Source organism: Parasteatoda tepidariorum, chromosome 9 (assembly GCF_043381705.1).
Source record: "Parasteatoda tepidariorum isolate YZ-2023 chromosome 9, CAS_Ptep_4.0, whole genome shotgun sequence".
Taxonomy (NCBI): Eukaryota; Metazoa; Arthropoda; class Arachnida; order Araneae; family Theridiidae; genus Parasteatoda; species Parasteatoda tepidariorum.
The window spans coordinates 73597422-73619127 of record NC_092212.1 but is presented as its reverse complement, the minus strand read 5'-3'; the positions used below and the strand labels follow the sequence as shown (position 1 = coordinate 73619127).

Below are 21706 nucleotides of genomic sequence, written 5' to 3'. Positions count from 1 at the left end.
TTACACTTGGTTTGATAATAAAAAAATCAATATATTTATTCTGAGGTTTAAATTTACATAAAAAAAAAATGAATCTGAAAAAATCTTAGGAAGTACAAAAAGCCCTCTTTCCATCGTAAGTCATAGGTCAAAATAGACAGTTAACATTAAAAAATATAAACTTGTTTTCTTGCTGTTAATTTTTTTTTCTGAACATTTTTTGTTAAGTAAGACTTTTATATCTATTAATAACTTGCATTTTAATAATTTACTCATCATTTATTTTTATGAAAACAGAAAATTATTTTGATGACAAATTCGTGAATATTTCCCGTGCCTTATAATCAAACATAATTTTCTACAATAAAAGTTTAATAGCAATTGTGTGCTTTTCTTTCCATAGCAATTTTTTAATTTTGCATTTTTAATTCTGTTCTATAAAATCTGTTGTTGTTGAAATTTTTATTTTTAGGTTTTTTTATTAATCCGTTTAGTGATGTTCTTTTCTTTGTATTACGAGCAATTTTTATTTAAATTTATCCGCCTTTATTATTTTTTTGTTTAATTTTATTTGCAAGCATAAACTTGCAGGCATGCTTACTATGTATTAGTTATTGTTTTAATAATTGATGTAGCTAATTACTTTTAATTATAGCCTAGGTTTTATCAGTAGTTGTTTATTATAGGAACAAGAACACGTGTAAAACATTTTTGGGAAAACTTGTGTGGTGACCTGGGAATCTTAAGTCATACAAATGATGTTTAGTACTATATATTTTTTTAATGATTGATATAATCACCCTTATTTTTCTTTAAATAAATTATTAAGTTTTATGCTCTACCTTCTAAAATATTATTCCATATTAAACTTCTAGGTTCAATGAAATAATTTTTCTCTTCAAAAACCTGCAAGATTTTTTTGTAAAATCATAACTATATATTTTAAGCATTAATTTTTCCGAAATGGTTTTAAAGAAGTGTTTCTAGCTAATAATTAAACAAAAGTATTCCTTTATTTTTCTTATCTATAAAATGGTAAATAAATTAAATTTACTAAGGTAATAATTTAAACTGAAATTTTATTTATTAACGCGAGTTATCTATAGTTGCAATTTAACTAACAGTTTTTTTTTTTTTTGCAACTATAGATAACTCGTGTTATTAACTTTTAGAAATTCATTAAATTTTTTATTTAAAAAAAAAGATAGTTTTTATCAATGTCAAAAAAATAAATTAATAAACTGAAATATTTGTTTTATTTCAAAAATCGAATTTTTGTTTAAAAAGGAAAATGTATAAATAACTGATGTAATAAGCTTTTATAAAATGTTCTTAAATTATTATTTTTTTTTATCCAAAAGTAAGTGATAGATTAGTTTTTATCATTAGTACAAAAGTAAAAAAAAAGGGGGGGAAGACATAAATTGAAATATTATTTTTTCTAATTTAATTAATTATCATTGTACTTCTTTAACTTTCATCAAGAGAAGAAAACGCATAGATAACTGGCTTCTGTTTATAACAATCTAATTCAAGCCATACCATTCACATTTAAGAAGCATTTCACGTAATCGTCCCTATTTAACTGTTTGAATTGGAATCTTTTAAAGTGAATACGCCCAGGATGCTGCCTTACTGACTATGCCTCTAAATTGTTTCCTTACTTAGCCTTTCATATTCAATTACTTTACATTATTCAAAGTAAAGTTTACGAACGGACAGCGTCCTCATATGTTTACAGTTATGAAACGTCAAACAGTTAAGATTGCAAAATAATCATATTCTTGAAACTAAGTTTTGGGTGGAGTCCAACTAACATCCTCGTTGTTGTCTTCATTTAACTATTTTACAGTTGCAAACATCTTGCTTAATATCTTTGTTCCGAGCTGGTCGCAGACCCGATACTTGCCGCTTATAACAAGCGTCTGGAAGTAGCTATTAATGCACCTTTTGTTTGGCGCTCTCTACATTATAAAAAAAACCAATTTATTCTTTTCTCACTTGGCGAAGATGTCTTTTTATTTTTTATTTATTCGTTTTTCATTGACTTGGCGCTCTTTAGAAATGGTCACACTTGAGTAGATTTGCCATTAACGTCCTGGAAATAGATAATTTTGATGAGATAATGCTGGACTCTCGGTTCAGAGTTGCACACAGGAATTCTGATGAGCTTTTCTATGGTTAGGTGTTTAATTTGTGCAAACAGTTTTCAACTTGCTTTTATTCGCTTCAGTTCTTTAGAAAATATGTTTTGGTAAAAGTGGTTAATAATCGAATCAAAAAATTGTTCGAGAGCAATCAACTTTCTCTTTTCATTTCCCTCAACTTTATTCTTCCTCAATTTTTTTTTTGTAATGTTTAAAGTATGCTTTTCAATAACCAGTTTTACAATACACTAGATCGATTTGAAAAGATTTTTTTATAAAATTTTGCTCAGGAATATGCGATGTTAATTATCTATTATTTATTATACCGTGCTTTGTTTGAAATAATTCACTATATGTTTATTTTTTCATTATTTGTTATTATCTCAATGCCATTTCTTAAACCAGGTGATACGAAATTTTAATGTAGTTATGTTTAATGCGCGCTTTCAATAACCAGTTTTATAATATCTATTGATCAATTTAAAAAGATGTTTATAGCATATTTTACGCGGACAGATGCGTATTTAGTTAGTTACCTGTTAGTTATTACAGTTCTGTGGTGAAAAAGCATAATATATGTATATTTAAGAGTCTTAAAAATAAATAAAAATTTACACAAATTTTTTAGTGTTATTATCATCGAGGCATTCTTCAATAAAAAGTTTTTTAATACAATGGTTCAACTAAAAAAGTTCTATTTCAAACTTCACGCAGAAATATGTATATTAAATTATTACACGAAGTTTTGCTAGTGAAGAACTATGTATGGAAATTTATATGATTTACATACAATATATATGCAAATATGCTCTGTGCAATTTTTTAAGACTCAAACTTTAAATCTAATATCTAATTTAAATATCTAATTTTAAATATATTTTTGTTTTGTGTAGCTTAAAATTATTGAAATCTGTAACCAAACTGTAAACGACTGTAAGTCAAAATTTTTTATTTGCAAATGATCATTATAAATAGTGTAGTTAATAAAAAAAAAAAAAAAAAACGTGTTGCCTTTGATGCCATATTGGTTAAAACGAAGTGAATTTCCCTTAAAACAGAACAAGATTTGAAAAAATATATCAAAGTTTTGTTGCTTATGATCAACATCAGATGAAAAACGGTTAAAATTATTCTTGTATTTTAATAACCTTCGCGAATTAGTTCGCACTTTTCCTATCTCTAATACAGTTTTATTTTCAATGTTTGTTAATTAACGTATTTTATTTCTTATTTAAATTACCTTATACCCATGCTTGTGTTTTATTCACGCTATTAAGCATAAAGAATAAATATAATCAGATATCATAACAATAACTTTTATTGAAAAAAATTTACTTTATAGATCAAAAGGAAAGTTTAAATTCGATATTAATCTTTATATTTGTTATTAAAAAATCTAATATCTTGCATAAAAATTAAGTTTTTCATTTATTTAGTTTATTTTGCATATCATATTTTCTGTGCACCTCAAAATAGAAGGGTTTTTTTTAAAAAAAATAAATTCTGATTTATATAAATTTTTATTTATATTTTGTGATTAATATTATGTATTAAGTTCTGTGTAAGTTAAGTATTAAGTTCTGCGTGCATATTTTAGTTATAATTTTGTTTTGATTTGTTGCGTATATTTAAATTTTAAGAAAAGTGTAATAATTACGGATTGCTTATAATTTTATTTATTATCCATGTAAATACAGTAAAAAAAATATCCCTAACTTATAATAATTTTAGATTGATCAGTATCTTCGATACATTTCTCTATTTCATTCATGTACATTTTAAAATAAATATCCCGAAAGTGTAATTATTTTGGATTGATCAGCATTGTCAATAAATTTCTTTATTTCATTCATTTAAGCACATTTTAAAATAAATATCTCGAAAGTGTAATTATTTTGGATTGATCAGCATTGTCGATAAATTTCTTTATTTCATTCATGTAAACACAATAAAAAAGATATCCCAAAAGTATAATTATTTTGGATTGATCAGCATCGTCGATAAATTTCTCTATTTCTTTCACATAAACACATTTAAAAAGAAAAAAAAGACAAAACAAAAAAAAACTTATGTATAATTTTGGATTGATCAGCATCGTCTATAAATTTCTTTATTTCATTCCTATTTACACATTTAAAAAAAAAATTATCCCGAAAGTGTAATTATTTTGATCAGCACCGTCGATAAATTTCATTATTTCATTCATGTTAACACATTTAAAAAAAACTTATCCCGAAAATGCAATTATTTTGGATTGATCAGCAACATCGGTAAATTTCTGTATTTCATTCATGTAAACATAGTAAAAAAAATAAGTTATTTTTATTTATGCATTTATTTTTTTTTCTCTCTCGTAATTTACAAATTATTTCATTCACTCCAAATAGGAAGTAATCAGTTCTCACCTCTATTCATCTCTGATTTAATAACTGATACACTCCTATCTATTCTTATTTTTTTCATTCGACCTCGCCTATTAGGAATGAAAAAAGAGATTTTGTGAGTCCATCTCCTCATCTCTCCCATGTATCGTTTTTACTCCGCGAGCCCTGCAGGTAAGAAAATGGAAAAAAAGAGACCGACATTTAGTCTCTGCCAGGTGGAGCTTCTGTCTCCCTCTTTCCAACTCTTCTACATCTTTCCAACTCTTTTTATTCTTCTCTTCATTCTGTCAGAAGATGCATCGTCGCGAGTTGGTTCTCCGATTTTCTTTTTTTCTACTTTACGAATGGACTTGATGGATTTTTAGCACGTGCTTTTTGACTAAATGGTGCAATTCATGGATTACGTTTTTTTTGTTGGTTTTATTTTTTGCCGTTTTTTATTCTGATATTAGATCAATGGCTTGAAATTTAATCGAAGTAGATTGTTGTTTTAGCTGTTTTTTTTCTCTCTTTTTTTTGAAGATTTATGAAATGTTATCTAAATTTACAAACTGGTGTAAGTTTTCAAGACGTTTTTAGTGCTAAGAAGTTTAATTTACGGGTGCATATGTTACGTCATGACGTAGAAAATACATAAATTCATTTAAAGCAGTTTGTGTTGTGGTGTTTCATGGCGCTTGAAAATATGTTTGCGTCTTCAATACTTCAAAATTGGATTTTATGATTAGCATCAATTTGATTAGTGCTTTTTTTTGGTTAGAATTATTATTCGTATTTAAAATAGTGCGATTATGTTTTACTACTCCAATGTTATGCCTTATTATGGTTACGTTCACCATCCTGTACGTCAGAAGCCCTCCAAAAAAACAAGAGTGCACTTACACCCGGGTTATACTCACAAGAAAAAACGTTTCTCCCTCGCATATTACTTGAAATATGTACTGTGGAAGAAAATTCGTCGCTTTTGGAAAAAACGTCGGAACAGAAGCAAAAAGAAGAAAACTAGAAAGCCACCATCTGCTGTAACTGCCCTCAGCAATCGCGGAAGTGACGAAAAAATCGATATGAGAGACTTCTGGGGATCCAAGTATGGATCTCAATGGCTGTTCGCCAAGCAAAATCAGCTCCAGCAAGTCAATCATAATCATTTGGTGGAACTCGTCGATGCTTTCAAAACCATGGATCTAAAGTATGCCAAAAAGAATATTCCACCTGGTAACCAAATTCAATCTGATCCTAATATGGTGCCCACTCGATTCCAAAAGTCGAAAAGCAATTGCTGTCCTGAACATAGCTGTCCTTGCTCTAGGAAGCAAAAACGTAGAACACGTAAGGATGGTTTAGAAACTGAAGGAAGCGAATGGTCATTGTCTACTTTGCAAGTTCAGCAGAAGCCATATTCTAAGTGGCCACCTCATCCTCCGCCTGGTGCAAGGCACTATTGTGGTAAAGACGAACTGCTGGCCACAGTCCCGTCTCGTCAACACGCGTATGTGTACAATTGGTTGTACGTCGACCAAATTCAGAGTCGTTGCAATCTTCCTTTATCCCGGGAATATTTGGATCAAGTTAAATCTCGGTTGTCTCGATCTCCTCGATCTAAGAGGAAAAGCAGGAGACAAGATACTTTCAGCCAAACTTCATCGAGTTGTAGTGAATGTTCCAGTACGATAGGTCGTCGTCAAAAAGCAAAGATTCTGAAAAAGCAGATTAGGGTTCGTATATGTTTTGTTATAATTTATCAAAAATTTATAAATTTGTGCTCAAAAGCAATGTGAAACTGAATAATCGATAGGTTATTGAGTAAGAACAAAATATGGCAAATGCTCATATTTTCTGGCTTGTGTCAGCATTCACATAGTCGTTTTGTGGTTAGTCCGAAAGGTTTGTTTATTTGTATTTTCACTTTAACAGGTAATCGACATTCATGTTATTTGTTTAATGTCGCCATTCAGCATACACTGACGACAGTGCTGTAGGTTATTATATACATATTTAAAAACACCTTTGTTCATCACCAAATAATAGTATTCCATAAATATTTCAGAACTACTTCAAAGTGGTTATCATTCATTGAAATGGTGACATTTACTTATTTAATTCTTTCACAGTAGCAGATTCAGTATATGTTATCATGTTATGTGTTATGTTATCATATATGTTATCTCCGAATGCTATTTTGAATCTCTTATAACTCAACAACCGTTAGCACTAAGATTTTGAAATTTGGACATCGACTCCGAGAAGCAATTTTAATCCCCGATTCGAAAAATTTAAAAAGAAATTTAATTATTTCTTTTGGGAAAAATGAATTTTTTTTTTTTTTATCTTAGCCTAACGTTAAACATTGTTATATATAACATTGCATTGTAAATGATTCTTTTTAAGATTTTACACGCTCTTTAATATTTATTTTTTACAAGTTCAGTCATCAGTGAATGACATGTGAATCGGTACTACCTCACCAAATTACCACTTTCAAAGTTATCTGAATCTACGTGTTTATTTTTTTTTTATAGTTGTGCTTTTAAAGCGTGTTTTTGGAGAAAAAATTAAGGTGCAATTTTTTTTCAGAGATTTAATGAATCCTGAGACGAAAAAATAAGAAATAAAATAATTTAAAAATTTAAAGACAAAAAATAAAAACTTTACTATGAGTTTGCACAAAAGAGTAATTATTAAGCTATTGCCTGTAAATTATAAAAATCGAGTTTATATACTCTCGGCTAATTTTCCAGGTGTAGTGTTATGTTCATTTTATATAAAAATCATCTTCAATGTGCCACTAAAAATTTTTTTTTAAAGCAGATGAAATTTAAAAATATTCTTGCGACGCATTTTTTATAATAGACTGATTTTATATAAAATGAACGTAATGCCTGGAAAATTAACAGAGAGTATATAAACTCAATTTTTATAATTTATCGGCAATATTTTATTTATTACTTTTCCGTACAGACCCATATTAAGAAGAAAAAAAGTTTTTTTTTTTCAGTTTTTTCACCTATTTTATTGTCATTATTTGAAAAGTTAATGTCTATTATACAGTTGCCAACTATTTCTGCTTTTGAAGATTTTGATTGATATTTAAAGTAAAAATTTATAGCTTAATTTAGAATGATTTTGATCACCATTGTCTATTGTAATAAATTAAGCAAGCATATAAATTTGTGATCATCATTCGGTGAAGTATTTAAGTTCAAGGGGGGGGGGGGAAATCTCTGCCTACAATTGTTTTTCACCACTTCTGAAAATCATCCTTGGAAAGAGAAAAAGTGAAACGGTGGGATAAAAGTTATTGGGTATAAAAGTTAACTGAATTTTTAATTTAAGTTTTTTTCTAAAAGAAAATTAATTTATGAAATTAATTTCTTTTCTGAAAGGTTCTGAAACATGTAGTACTGCCTATAATGGCATCACTAGTATTAAATACATAGAACGTTCATATATGTTTGAAACGAATTTACTTAGAATCAATTAAATATTAATTTTTAATTTCTTAAAAGAATTAATATATTAAAATATCACATTTTTTAATATTTTACTTTTTTTTAATGTTACTATCATTTTACCGATTGTGAAACAATGACACGCCATTAAAATTTCTATACAGTTTGGAATTTTTTTATGGGTAATAATGGCTCAATGAGCCACATTGGCAATCTAATTTAACTCCTTCAATACGTTGAAAAATGCATTATGTATTTCCAAAGAAAGTAACAAAGTATCAGTAAGAAAATGAGTTCGAGATTTTGTTTCAAATCTTTGGCATGTCCAATGATTGTCAATAATATTTACAATTAATCTGAAATTCCTTAAACTTAGAAAATCAAATTATTTATTAAATCTTATATGCGTTCTGTTTTTAAGAATTGTTTGAAATTACGAAGTGCTTGATTTTGTGAATTCTTGAGGGACAAACATTATTTTTTTTAAAAACTATGTTCTTGAAATAGTTTAATGTTTTAAATAAATATTATCTACCGTTAAAATTGCAATTTTTTGTGGAATGGTCTGCTTGAAGTACCTTGCGAATTTCTGTAATTTCTTCGAATTTTGAATGCGAATTTCTATAAACTTAAATTCTAAATACTCTTTAAAAAAAATTTAGTGACTTTTTATTATGAGCTTTAATTTTTACTACTTATTATTAATTTTATGTCATCTAACAATTTTCGTGACATAATTTCTAAGATACAAAAGAACTAGAACCCAGAGATGCCAACTTGCCCCCTTTGTAACAATTTATTTTCAATTGTAACGACATTTTAGATAATTTTAGTTTAGTAATTTTCATTTGAAGTAATTTTTTCACTACTACATAGCAGGAATTCAAAGTTTCATATGAATTGCAACTTTATGACAGTTATCTAGTGGTGGCACTTTTTAAAAGTTGGCGTAATTAACCTTATTTTACAAGTGTTAATACTTAATTCGCTACCAATCTAATAAAATTTTCGTAGAAAGCCGAGCCGTTGGCAACCCTAAGAACCTCTTTCGATTCAGTTAAAATTCTAAATCAAATCTAATAAATTCTGAAAATGCAGAGCGATAAAAAATAATTTATAACCGTAAAAAAAAACTTTGCTTTTGATTTATAAAATTTATAGTTAAATTGCAAATTGTTGAATTATTTATACGGTTATTACTAAAATTAATTGTACTTTGTTAATAATAAAGTAATTTATTGCTAATAAATATTTGTAATTTTTTTCTGTTTTCTAAGGCAGATTTTTATTAGTGAAACGTTTGGTTTTTAAAGTCGAACCATTAATATATAGTTCTGTAATTCACCTTTTACTTGGAAGTTTCAGAGGTGATCAACCGTTTTATTCTGCATTTCAAAATAGCCCGAGAAACCGACGTTTTATTGCCCTTTCTTGTCAATCTGTAACCAAGAGTCTCAATTTTTATTACACTACTTGCTAGATGAAGAAGAACAACCGCTGTTAAAAACTCGTCTGGTCAATTTTTTTTTCATTCTTTTTTCTTACTTTGCTTTTAATTTTTTTTTATTTATTTTTTTTAACATCCTCAATTCAATGTAAGAAACAGCTGAGTTCACAGGACGGAAACAGACTTCACATTTTAAAAAGTTAACCGTTGATGAAATTGAATGACGGAAATTATTATTACTTGGTTTATTTTATTGTCAGTAGACATATTTTAATTGCTTCCAAATTTTTTTTTTCTTCAATTAATGTCACATTTGGCTATAATTTTAACTTTTTAGAATTAGTTATGTGCTATTTCTTGCATAATCATATATTTTCTTTTGATGCTTTTGAATTGTGATTTTTTTATGACTCTTGTGTTGTTTTTGTGGTGCTACTCTGGTGCTGGTTTGGCGCTTTCATTCTGTTTTTGTTTTTTCAAATATATGTTATGAGATACATTGTTAGCTCTTTTTTCTTACTCTGGTGTTTTTGATACTTTTATGGTGTTTTTAATACTTATGTGGTGATTTTGGTGCTTTAAATGCTGTTTTTTCTTATTTTATTAGCTTATTTTATGCTCTTTGTGCAGTTTATTTTGGGATCTCTCGTGTTAGGGGGGGAGGGTACTCTTATGCTGTTTTTTTTTTTTTTTTTTTTTTTTTTAATTCTATTAGTCTAAAAAAAAGGGATGGAAATTTGAAGTTCACAAATGCTAAATTAATGTTGAAAACAACACTATTACAAACATATATCAAACGTTAAAACATAGCATTTTTAAGCTGTTCTGCTTTTTGTGTTAAGATAAAAATATGCAGGGCCCGCACAAAGCAGGGCTAAAGAGAATAGAAGGGCTGGTTCACTCCTTTGAAGTATCTCTTNGAATGAAATTCTGTTTTAGCGAAAGTATTGGCAAATGATTTTTTCCACTTGAAAGAAAAATATATATTTAACTCAATCCGAAAATTACGTCAAAATTAGGTTTTCTAAACACATCAATATTTATTTTTTTCGATTAGAGTAATTTTCGGTATATTAGCCAATATATAGACCGCATAGCCAAATAGAATTGGGTTCAAATAGTACAATCCTGAAACATACTAATAGTTTTAATATGTGAAAAATTTAATCATAAAATTTTTTTAAGATTTGCATTTGGTGAAGACTTTTGAAAATTGGCAAATACTTAGCTAATTTACTGGCTAATAATTTGAAATCCTTAGCGCGGGCCCTGAATATTTAAACGTTAATCTATTTGAAAATTGATCAATTAGAATTAGGATTGTTTTTCAAAAGAGTTGGAGCGAATTTTTTTTTCTCCTTACAAAAATTACCCCAGATTTATCCAATCTTCCTTCAAATCATTGCGATTGTGTTTTCATTTTGAAAATTCTTCACATATACCTTAAAAAAAAAAAACCTTTTTATTAATACAAAATTATTTAAATCTTTCCATTTCTGCTTCAATTCCTTTTCGATTGTTTCACAATGAAATTTTTCCACCCTTAAAAAAAAGTGTTAAAATTTGGCAAATTAGTTGCTGTAAAAAATAAACGTTTGTTATTCATTGCAAAAGTGAAAAATGATAAAATTGCTATTATTGTATTTCAGAAAACATGTGAATAACATACTATACATCTTTAATCTAATGATTATTATGGGTTATAAATTTACTTGTAGTAAATTATTTACACCAATGAAAAATATTGTTTGATAAAATTTCTTGTTTGAGTAAAACTATTGCTTTTGCACCTTATAACGCAAAAGATTAAACTCTCGTTGTATAAGTGCAGATTTACTTTAGCGAAAGTCTGAAAATCACTGAAAATTGTAACTTCAGAGTTCATTGAAACACCCTTACAAGTTCCTTTAAATAAGTGTTTGTATTATTACTATTTTATAATTGATTTTTATGAAACAAGGCTATACAATATTACAAATGTCTTACAAATATATTGCAATTATCTTACAATCTTACTAACATCTGATGCTATCAATTTTTCCGCTGAATTGGCACTTAGTACATTTTGCTTTCTCATTACTAATTCGTAAGAGGCAAATTTTTTAAAACCCACTCATAATTGTAGAATTATCATTATTATAGTAATTTTTTAATTATGATTGTGTTAATTCTCGAAAATTATTATTAATGATATTAATGCTTCTAAAATCCATTTTAGCGTGTTCGTATATCACATTACTGCCATTTTTTAAAACTTTTCTATAAATTATATCGCTAAATCTTAGTACGGAAATTCTATTTTTTTCTCGTTTAATTTAATTAAATAATTTATTTATTCTTTTTTAGTTCTTTTGGTGGCTTTACATTGCTACATTTATCGAAAAACATAGTACAACTCCAATTCAAAATATTAGAATAACCAAAAAAGGCATTTTATTACCTCATAAAATGCGTGATATCTTTAAAAAATAAACAACGGTGGCGAACGGAAAAATTATTAACCGTCCACAATTAGTTGACGTATGATATTATTGTTCACACGCGCCTAAAGAAGTATTAGAGATTTTATAAAAAAATATTGAAATTTTTCAAAATATTAAAATATTTCCAGAGGCGATTCAAAATATTAGAATATCTGTAAAATTGTGTGATTGGTCAACGTTAATCATAAAATTTGCATAAGTTGCGCCACTGTAGAGCTAGTACGCGTATAAAGGCTCGTTTGAAAATCAGATTTAGTTAGTTGGGAGTTAAAATGGGTCGAANTTTTTTTAATATAATAACCAAGAAAGTTTTTTTTGAACTATGTTTATGAACGGAAATAATGTGTTAATTACGTAAAGTTTGAAGGCTAATAACCAGAAAAAGTCTAACTTATTTTTACAAGAGAAAGATGCAAAGTTATCATATCTTTGCTTGCGATCCGAGATCTGTAGACACAGTGACGTCATGAGGAGGGAAATCGTAGCTTCAGCTCTAAGAGCGGAGTGAACTAGCCCTTGTATTCTCTTTAGCCCTGCGCACAAAGCATTTGCCACCTCGCCAAATGCGATGAAATCGTAAATTTGGCGAATGAAATTCTGTTTTAGCGAAAGTATTGGCAAATGATTTTTTCCACTTGAAAGAAAAATATATATTTAACTCAATCCGAAAATTATGTCAAAATTAGGTTTTCTAAACACATCAATATTTTTTTTATACGATTACCGTAATTTTCGGTATATTAGCCAATATATAGGCCGCATAGCCAATTAGAATTGGGTCCAAATAATGCAGCTCTGAAACATGGTTGGTGTCGTATCCTACAGCTCTGAAACATACTAATAGTTTTAATATGGGAAAAAATTAATCATAAAAAACTGTAATGATTTGCATATGGTGAAGGCTTCTGAAAATTAGCGAATACTTTAGATATTTAGCTAATTTACTGCCTAATAATTTGAAATCCTTAGCGCTGGCCCTGAATATTTAAATGTTAATTTATTTGAAAATTGATCAATTAGAATTAGGATTGTTCTTCAAAAGAGTTGGGGAGAATTTTTTTTCTCTTTACAAAATTACCCCAAATTTATCCAATCTTCCTTCATCATCGTGGTTGTGTTTTCATTTAAAAAAATTCCTCACATATACTTTAAAAGAAGCCCTTTATAATAATACAAAATTATTTAAACCTTCCCATTTCTGTTTCAATTCCTTTTCGATTGTTTCACAATAAAACTTTTCCACCCCTAAAAAAAGTGTTGAAATTTGGCAAATTAGTTGCTGTAAAAAATGAACGTTTGTTACCTATTACAAAATGCTAATATTGTATTTCAAAAAACCTATGAATAACATACTATACTTCTCTAATCTAATAATTATTACTGGCTAACAATGTACTTATAGTAAATTATTTACTCCAATGAAAAATATTGTTTGATAAAATTCCTTGTTTGAGTAAAACTATTGCTTTTGCACCTTATGACGCAAAAGATTTAACTCTCGCTGTATTAGTGCAGATTTACTTTTGCGAATCGCTTACAAAATCACTGAAAATTGTAACTTCAGAGTCCATTGAAACACCCAATACCAAATCCACCACTTTAACTATTATATTAAGTTAGAAATGTGCTTGTTGGTCTTGCTATGAATGGGGCGCTGCTGTTTCAAAGATTAATTACAAGTACCTTATAAATAAGTATTTCTGTTATTACTATTTTATAATTATTATTATTATTATTATTTTGGAAAACAAGGCTTTACAATGTTACAAATGCCTTACAAATTTTTTACAATTATCTTACAATCTTACTAATATCTGATGCTATTAATTTTTCCACTGAATTGGCACTTAGTACAGTTTGCTTTCACAATACTAATTCGGGAGATGCAAATTTTTTTTAACTCACTCATAATTGTAGAATTATCATTATGATAGTAATTTTAAAATTATGATTGTGTTAAATCTCGAAAATGATTATTTATGATATTAATGCTTCTATAATCCATTTTGGCGTGTTCGTATACTTCCATTTTTTAAAGCTTTTCTATAAATAACATCTCTAAATCGGCACTTTGTACGGAAATTCTATATTTTTTCTCTTTTAATTTAATTTTATTCATTTATTTTTAGTTTTTTTGGTGACTTTGCATTGCTAACATTTATCAAGAAATGATTTAAGTTGAACTTACCGAAGGAAAGGTTAATTTAACAAAAAGTATTCAATTAGTGACAGTTAAAATTTATCACAATCACTATTTTCCCAATGAGTTGGCATTTAGTATATAACTTCAATTTAACTTTAATATTTCTCGTGGACTTCCGTTCAAGGGTTATAGAAACACTTTTTAAAAGCGTAAATTATTCTAAATGAAACCAGTGTTTTCGTACATCTTTTAAAATACTAAATACGTGCCGTCTCGTGACGTACAAGTTGATTTTTTGTGCTAACCTAGAAATAATTATTGTAAACATGCTATAAAGTTAAAACTCTGGGTTATAGCCTTTCTCTTGAACGTATGTACTTGCATGTGCAGTGACGAGCAAAATTTTCCAGCCAGTATATTTTTGATAACTTCTTTCAGCTTTTGAATAAAAAGCTTTAAAAATTAATATAAGATGCATGTAAAAGCTGTGCGGTATTGAAAACATAGGGCTGTTTTGAAATACAAATAATTTTATTGTAATTAAATTATTTAATTACAATTTTATTGTAATTAAATTAAAATGACAATATAGTGACCGAAGATATTTGCATACCAATGTGTATCACATTTGGTGCGAATCTGTTGAGGACTTTGTATTTGAAACATGCATTTAAATATTCTGTTTCATAAATATTTCTTAAATTTGGGAAATGTAAGGTCTGAAAAAATTATTGTGATTGTAATAAACTTATATCTAAAAGAGTAATTTTATGTATGATCGAAGTTTTCATATAATAATTTTTTTCATGGTGTCTTTCAATTTATTTTAAGAACATTTTTACTTTTTAAGGATGGTATTAATGATAATTCGCTCAGAAACTGAATTGGTGATTAGCAAAAGTGAATTTTTTTTCGGGAATTGCAATAAATTAAGTATAGCTGAATCAATTATAATTATAAATTATGCCTTAGTGTTATAAGGATGTCAGTTACTTATGAAAATTAAAAACCATAATATATTGCATAAAATTTTTGAATTGAGGGGGAAAAAACATAAAAATTGCACACTTTGTCTTCTTTCCATAAAATCAATTCATGCAGCTGAATCCATATACATGTCATTTTTAAGAAACATTTTTAAAAAAGGTAGCAATACTCATGAGTTTGAATTTTTTCTAACAATAATTATACATTTGTCATTAATTTAACTCTAGATTTTTCAAAAATATTAATTGGAATAATTTTAGGAAATACTTGATTGGCATCACGCAAGGATTTTCGAAAAAATGCCAAAATAAAAAAGCATCACAATATTGTTAAGAAATTTTTTTCGAATGATTATTTGGGTAAAATCTCTCCATAAATTAATGTAAATAATATAAGGATTATATACATATGAAAGTTCAGGTTTTTTTGGAGTAGTAGTTTTTGAGAAAATGTTTCTTTTGTGTTCACATTTTCAGTTTTGAGAAAAATTCTCTGAAAGAAAACAAGCAACAATTTTAACGAGAGTCGCAAAGATTATATCTAATGCAACTGGAATAAAAATTTAAGTTTTTTTTTTAGAATTGTTAGAGATTGATCTGTATTATGAAGCAAAAATTTAAAATGTAATAGTTGATTCAAAACGTGAAGTGTATGCAAAGAAATTAAATTATAACAGGTTTTCACTTTTTTTGAGCATATTATGTATACATAAATTGTATTTGAATCTTTGCTTTTCTTAAACGAGCCCTTAAACTGTATTTGCTTTAAACATGTTTTTGTTAAAAAAGAAAATATTTTTTACGAAAAAAAAAAAAGGAAATTTTTTTTTGACAGATTTATATTTTTTAACGCCTACCTCTATATTTTGGAATTTCTGTATTTTAATTTTAGTGTTGTTGTTTTTTTTTAAATTTATTTAAATTAGTTTGACTTTGAAACACAGTTAAGAAATTTCATATGCTAGTTTTGTTGCTTTTTCAGAAGAATATTTGGTATGAAAGCATTGATCATGCATAGATTTTATATTGCACAGTGCGCAAAATAAATAAATAAATAAATAAATTTATAAAAGAAAAAAAAAACGTGTTTTTTAAAATATTTTGATAATAGTAAAAAACATTGTGTTCTTAAAATTCAATTTCTCAGCAACTATTCGATCGATTTCGCTCAGATTTTGTATTCTGTCATGTAAAATTATATTCCTTAAAATTATGTAAAAAGTTGTAGACCTTACAATTGACTTTTTTGACTATATTAAATAAAATAATAAAAATTAATAAGTGTTTAATAAAAGTCAGTTTTTGTTAGAAATAATCTTTGGATAAACGAATTTTATAATTGTGTGCAAAAATTTATCAATTCACTTAAAAAGTTCTCGGGATATGGCAAAATACGCAAAAAGTAAAATTAACATTAAGGGGTCCGAACTTAGGACCATTCTCCTGACCAAGTTATTGGACCATATTTCTAAGATTGCGGCTACACCGCCTATATTTTGGTAGTAGAAATTCAAATCAGTCGATAAAAAGGAATGTTCATTCAAAAAGAGTACGTTAAATTAAGTAACTTAAAATATTTCTACGCTAATTAATTAGGATATTTGAGGTCACCCTCTCGAACTATTAAATTTGAGTCCTAGATCGTGACGATCCTGTCATTATTTTATAACCGTCGTTGAACAGTCGACCCCATCATGAGTTTACGGTGAACAATGTTCAACTTCGCAGTCTTGTAATTTTGAACTCAATCCAGAAGACAAGGGAACTCCTGGATCAGGCAACGGAAGAAATTTTTCTTTGTGGATGACATTTTGGTGGAACTAACCCGCTTTTGCTTTATATTGAGAGGAAAACCGCGGTGAACCTCCAACGGTTAGCCTGACAGCAAGGGGACTCTGACTCATGATCCGTCTACCACTGTGGATATTTTACGATCCTATCATTAGGCAAAAAGTTATTCAGGGCGGTCCGTTAATTTGTTTGCTCACTGTTCAATCCTACGCTAATAGATGAAATAGTAGAAAGATATAGAATCTATATTGAAAGAGGTATTTATTTCTGAACATGTATTTATTTAGAACGTAATGTTTAAACTATATTGTAATGGCAATATTTCAATATCAAATCTTTTTTTTAAAAATCATTTTTATAATTTCATTTCTTTCGGAAAGTGTAGTGCCCTCATTAGGCACTCAAACTGCACCTCTGTACAATCTGATGGGGGGGGGGGAAGTGAATAAATAAAAGAATTCATATTGATTTTCTACGGAATTCGTTTCGCTAATTTTGGTAGGTCTTTTACCTTGAAGTACCTTCTTTGTTAGGAAAAATCAATTATGAATCTGTGTTAAAGATGTCCGCAACATGGTTTCAACTCGATTAGTACAACTACTTTTCAAGGAAAAAGTAACGATGTTAATATTGATTAATATCTACTCGCGTACAAAATCTTTTTTTCATTGAGACAAAACAAACATTTATTATAGTTAAAATAAACTCTTTAAATGTGTATTTTTATAATTAAACAATTGCATATTAATATGCATTACATCCCTCTCTCTGTCTCTTCTTGTTATTAATTTTATTTAATGTTTTTTTATCCTTTCATGAAATCTGTATAATGGTTAATGATAAGGTAATAATAAATATTTTTAAAAAAATTGTTTTTCTAGTTATAATGTTGATTAATTTTTAAATAAAAACATAATTTCTCCAATTTTCTCTTAATTTTAACAGCTTATGTAATGCTTACGTTTTACGTAAAAAGAATTTTTTTAATTAGTTTTTACAAAATATAATATTGCTAAGTAAATTAAGGCAAAGTATTAAACGAAACAAAGAGTACAAAGAACCTAAACTGAGTTAGTATACTGTTAAAATTCTAATGAAATCGAATTCGAGATTTTGAAAAATGCCACAGAAAATTTACTAAATCTTCCTTCCTTGCACCCATGAATGCAAAATTCGTTGTCATTCATATGATAAATTTTGTTTTTTAGGAAATGTTCCAGTTTGCTTTGTAAAAAAATGATTTGTTGCTGTTTTTTTTTTTCCTTTCTTTAAGAATTGCAGTATGGAGTTGTTCAAATATTACGTAAACACCTAACGAGGGAAGGGAGTTTTGTGATTTGCTTATTTTAACTGACAAGGGGACTTAAGGTATGCAATTTTACAAAATACAAAAATAAATAAACAAAGCAAAAAATTTCAAAAATTCGGACTTAAATTATAGAAAAAAAGAAATTTTGAAAAGTTCGAAGTCAAGAGTTTAGGCCCCAGATGGAAAACATAAAAGATTCTTATAGAATATTCCAATTGAAATTTTATAAAATGCAAAAAATAAAAAAATAGTTTGGTTTAGGAAAAGTTACATCTTTTATTTGAATTTTTCCTAAAAACTACTACAATAAAAGGGAAGTGAAAGCACAGGGGGAGTTATTGCGACATTCTTACGTAAGCTCGGAGTAAATTTGTGGTTTGCTTATTCTTGTTGACGTGGGAGTTCAAAATTGCCAAAAATATGCTTCCGTTATATTTGAACGCCCTCTTAGAATTCTACATTAAAAGGTAACTGCAATTACCGATCGCCCTCCTCCCAAAAAAAACCATTGATGAATTTCATATTCAGACGAAAATCTATTCTTTCCAAAATATTTTGTTAATTTATATAATAAATAAAATGTAAGTGTGTGTGTTTTCATACTAAATTGTAGTTATCTTTAGCTCCTTAACTAGATATTTTAAATTAGATTACTTCTTCTCATGTGTTAAATTTCTTACAATGGATTGAATGATTATCTTAAACTCCTTAATTAGATATCTTAAATTATATAACTTCCTCTCATCAGTTAAATTTCTTACAATGGATTAAGTAGCTCATGGCCGCCTCTAAAATCCAAATATCGCGGGGGACTAAATTAATATACACAGTCGCACTTGTTCTCTAAATTTCACACTAAATTTAAAATTAAAAAAAAAAATATTCAATTAGTTATTCTTCAATCTGTGGAAAAAATAATCACTTTTTTTATTTTACCTTTCACGAGTTTAAATCTATGATAATTCATGAAAATTTTCTGAATATTGAATATTTAACTTTCAGAGATTTTTTATTATTGAGAGGGATATATATCCTCCTCAATCCGATCGTTTTTCTCTCCATTAAGCTTTTGAAACCAATAACGTTAATTATTTATAGATAAATGGTAGTTGAATTATTAAATCAAATATTTTAAGTAGAGATTAATCATTCATAACAAATCTTGGTATTTCATATGTCATCGATGAGGTTGTTTCAAGTTTAAAATGCACATAATTCATAGAAATGGGTTCGGCCCACGCTTTGAAATCCGAGATTTAAGAGTTTACAATCCTAAATACCCGCGATACCCTTCAATTTTTTTTTCCCGTTTCCTTTTTTTTTAATGACTTAGTGAATAATAAAAAAGTAATATTAATTTTTATTTTATGAAAATCTTAGGGACTAAATATATTTATTAGAAGAAAATCCGTTCATGAATAAAGAACTAATAAAGATACCGATGGTACAGTTTCTGCTTTATTCACGTTGTTTTACTTTATTCACGTAGCACAAAATATACCATGCACTTGACATTCATTCATGTTTATCTCGAATATTTGTACGCAAGTGCGAATATACAATATACACCCAGAAGCGACTCAAAATGATGAAGCTCGCTATTTTTGTAGTGATTAGAATCTTTATTCCGTGATTGTTCTTTTCATTAAATTACATTCACTAATAATCGACATAAAGGTTGTACCAAAATTCAAGCAATATTTGAATTTTGCCTAGTCTTTGCAAAGAAATGTGGCCAATGAAAAGAAGACCACTGAACAGGTGACAGTTCGTACCGAGCTAATAGTAATTACAATCGAACAACGCGTTTTCATTGGTGAACTTTGTTTAATGATCGTGTAATTTTAATGACCAGAATTGACTGTTCAGACAGTTCAATCACGCGATTCAATGCCGTAAATTTCTTTTTGCTGTATCAACAAATTACAACCAGATTTATGAAAAACGATCATTGAAAATATCGGATCAAATGCCAGACGGGACCGTCGCCCGACAACTCTTTTTCCCGACTGGTACATAGCCCGATATGTAAGAGAAATTAAATATAGTTTTCTGTTATTTTTCATTATCGTTTATGTACCATTAATTGCAATTTCCCGCTATTGTGTTTATAAGACTTATTCATATTAGTTGTATTATTGCAATTTCGACTGCTGATTACGATCACTTGGAATTAGAATCTAAGGGCCGCATCATTTTTCCTTATCTCTAAAAGATTTCAAGATGATTCACATTTAATGGGCGGTAAGATAAAAAGATTCGCTGAATCAAATTACTGAATGTCAGTTGCTATACTAAAATGAATGGTTCAGTGCGAACGTTTTAATAGACGTTAAAATAACATTGCGCCCGTGGAATAAAATAAAAAAACGACACATAATGTATCGGTCGTTACAATGGGAAGTGGCTGTAATGGATGATTGTACTAAAGAGCGTAGACTGCATAATATTTTTCATAAATTAATGATTAATCCGCTCATTTATATCTGTCAATCAGTTAAAATTATCGTAATACTTTTGTCGGACAAATGTATTGTGGAACATATGAGTTGTCGGGCAAATGAGCCTGTCTGGAAAGCTTACCTGTCGAAATAATGAGCTGTCGGGCAAACGTATCAGTCAGGAAAATTAAATATCGAGCTAACGTATCTGTCGGGCAAATGAGTGTCGGAAAAACGTATCAAACTCGAAAATATGGACAAAGTCGGCAAAACCGTGTTGCCTATTTAACATGGTGCGTAACGTTTTTAAAAAGTGCTTAAATGTGCTTATTTTCGATTTTCTTTTTTTAAAAGCCCTTTAAGGTGCTTTTTTCATTGGGTGTTTTTAAAAAGTGCTTACTTTTCCCTTTTTGAAAATGAGATTTGCAATCTATTCCGGCGTACCGTCGGTCCAGTATGAAAGCGCCAATCATTTCACATGTTTGATGAAATACTTGCTTGTCCGCATGTGCGTCGACTGGTTGGGTTCGTTGATATTATTGTACTCTCATGTGCAACTCTGGTCCATTTTGCCAGATATTCTCAGTTTCAGGCTTCATTTTCCGCCATCTGATATGATCGGACCCAAAAATCTCTTGATCATTTTATAATGGATAATATAATCAAGAAAGGAGTTCTTAGTCAGAAACTAGTTATTTTATTATCATGTAATGTCTTTGAAAATTATTTTGTTATTGTATATAGTGCTTAAAAATATTTTTTGAGTGCTTAAAAAGTACCTTAATATTTTTTGAATGCTTAAAAAGTAGGGGAGAGTGGGGTCAATTGTAACATTTTTTACTTAACTATTTTTAATTAACAAAAAATCCAATATATTATTAGTATTAATTGACAGACGAGTAAAGTAGACTATCCTCTACTTGAAAAAAATAAATAAATACCTTATTTTAAATGTTATTATATTAGTTTTTAACAATTTTTGACAATCGTGCACTTGTTACAATTGTCCCCACTTACGGGGTCAATTGTAACAGTTCATAAATTCAACTAAAACGTAGTTAATTATACATATTTCATAGTTGTGATATATTTTTTTATTGATCAAAATAGTAGTGATATTTTAGGAGTTAAAATAATAATGAGCAGA

At 28.2% G+C, this 21706-nt stretch overlaps 1 protein-coding gene across 4 annotated transcripts in view; it reads left to right on the top strand.

Annotated features, from left to right (window-relative positions):
• LOC107451439 (patronin) overlaps nucleotides 1–21706 on the top strand; it is a 125200-nt gene that overhangs the window by 58675 nt on the left and 44819 nt on the right. Inside the window, exon 1 of one of the 4 annotated variants that reach the window (XM_071185332.1) lies at nucleotides 5308–6225. The exons of the other annotated variants lie outside the window; for them this stretch is intronic. Within the exon in view, the coding sequence (XP_071041433.1) occupies nucleotides 5323–6225 (903 nt within the window). The 5' untranslated portion in view covers nucleotides 5308–5322. Of the gene's footprint in view, nucleotides 1–5307; nucleotides 6226–21706 lie in introns of those variants that run through there. 4 annotated transcript variants of the gene reach the window in all.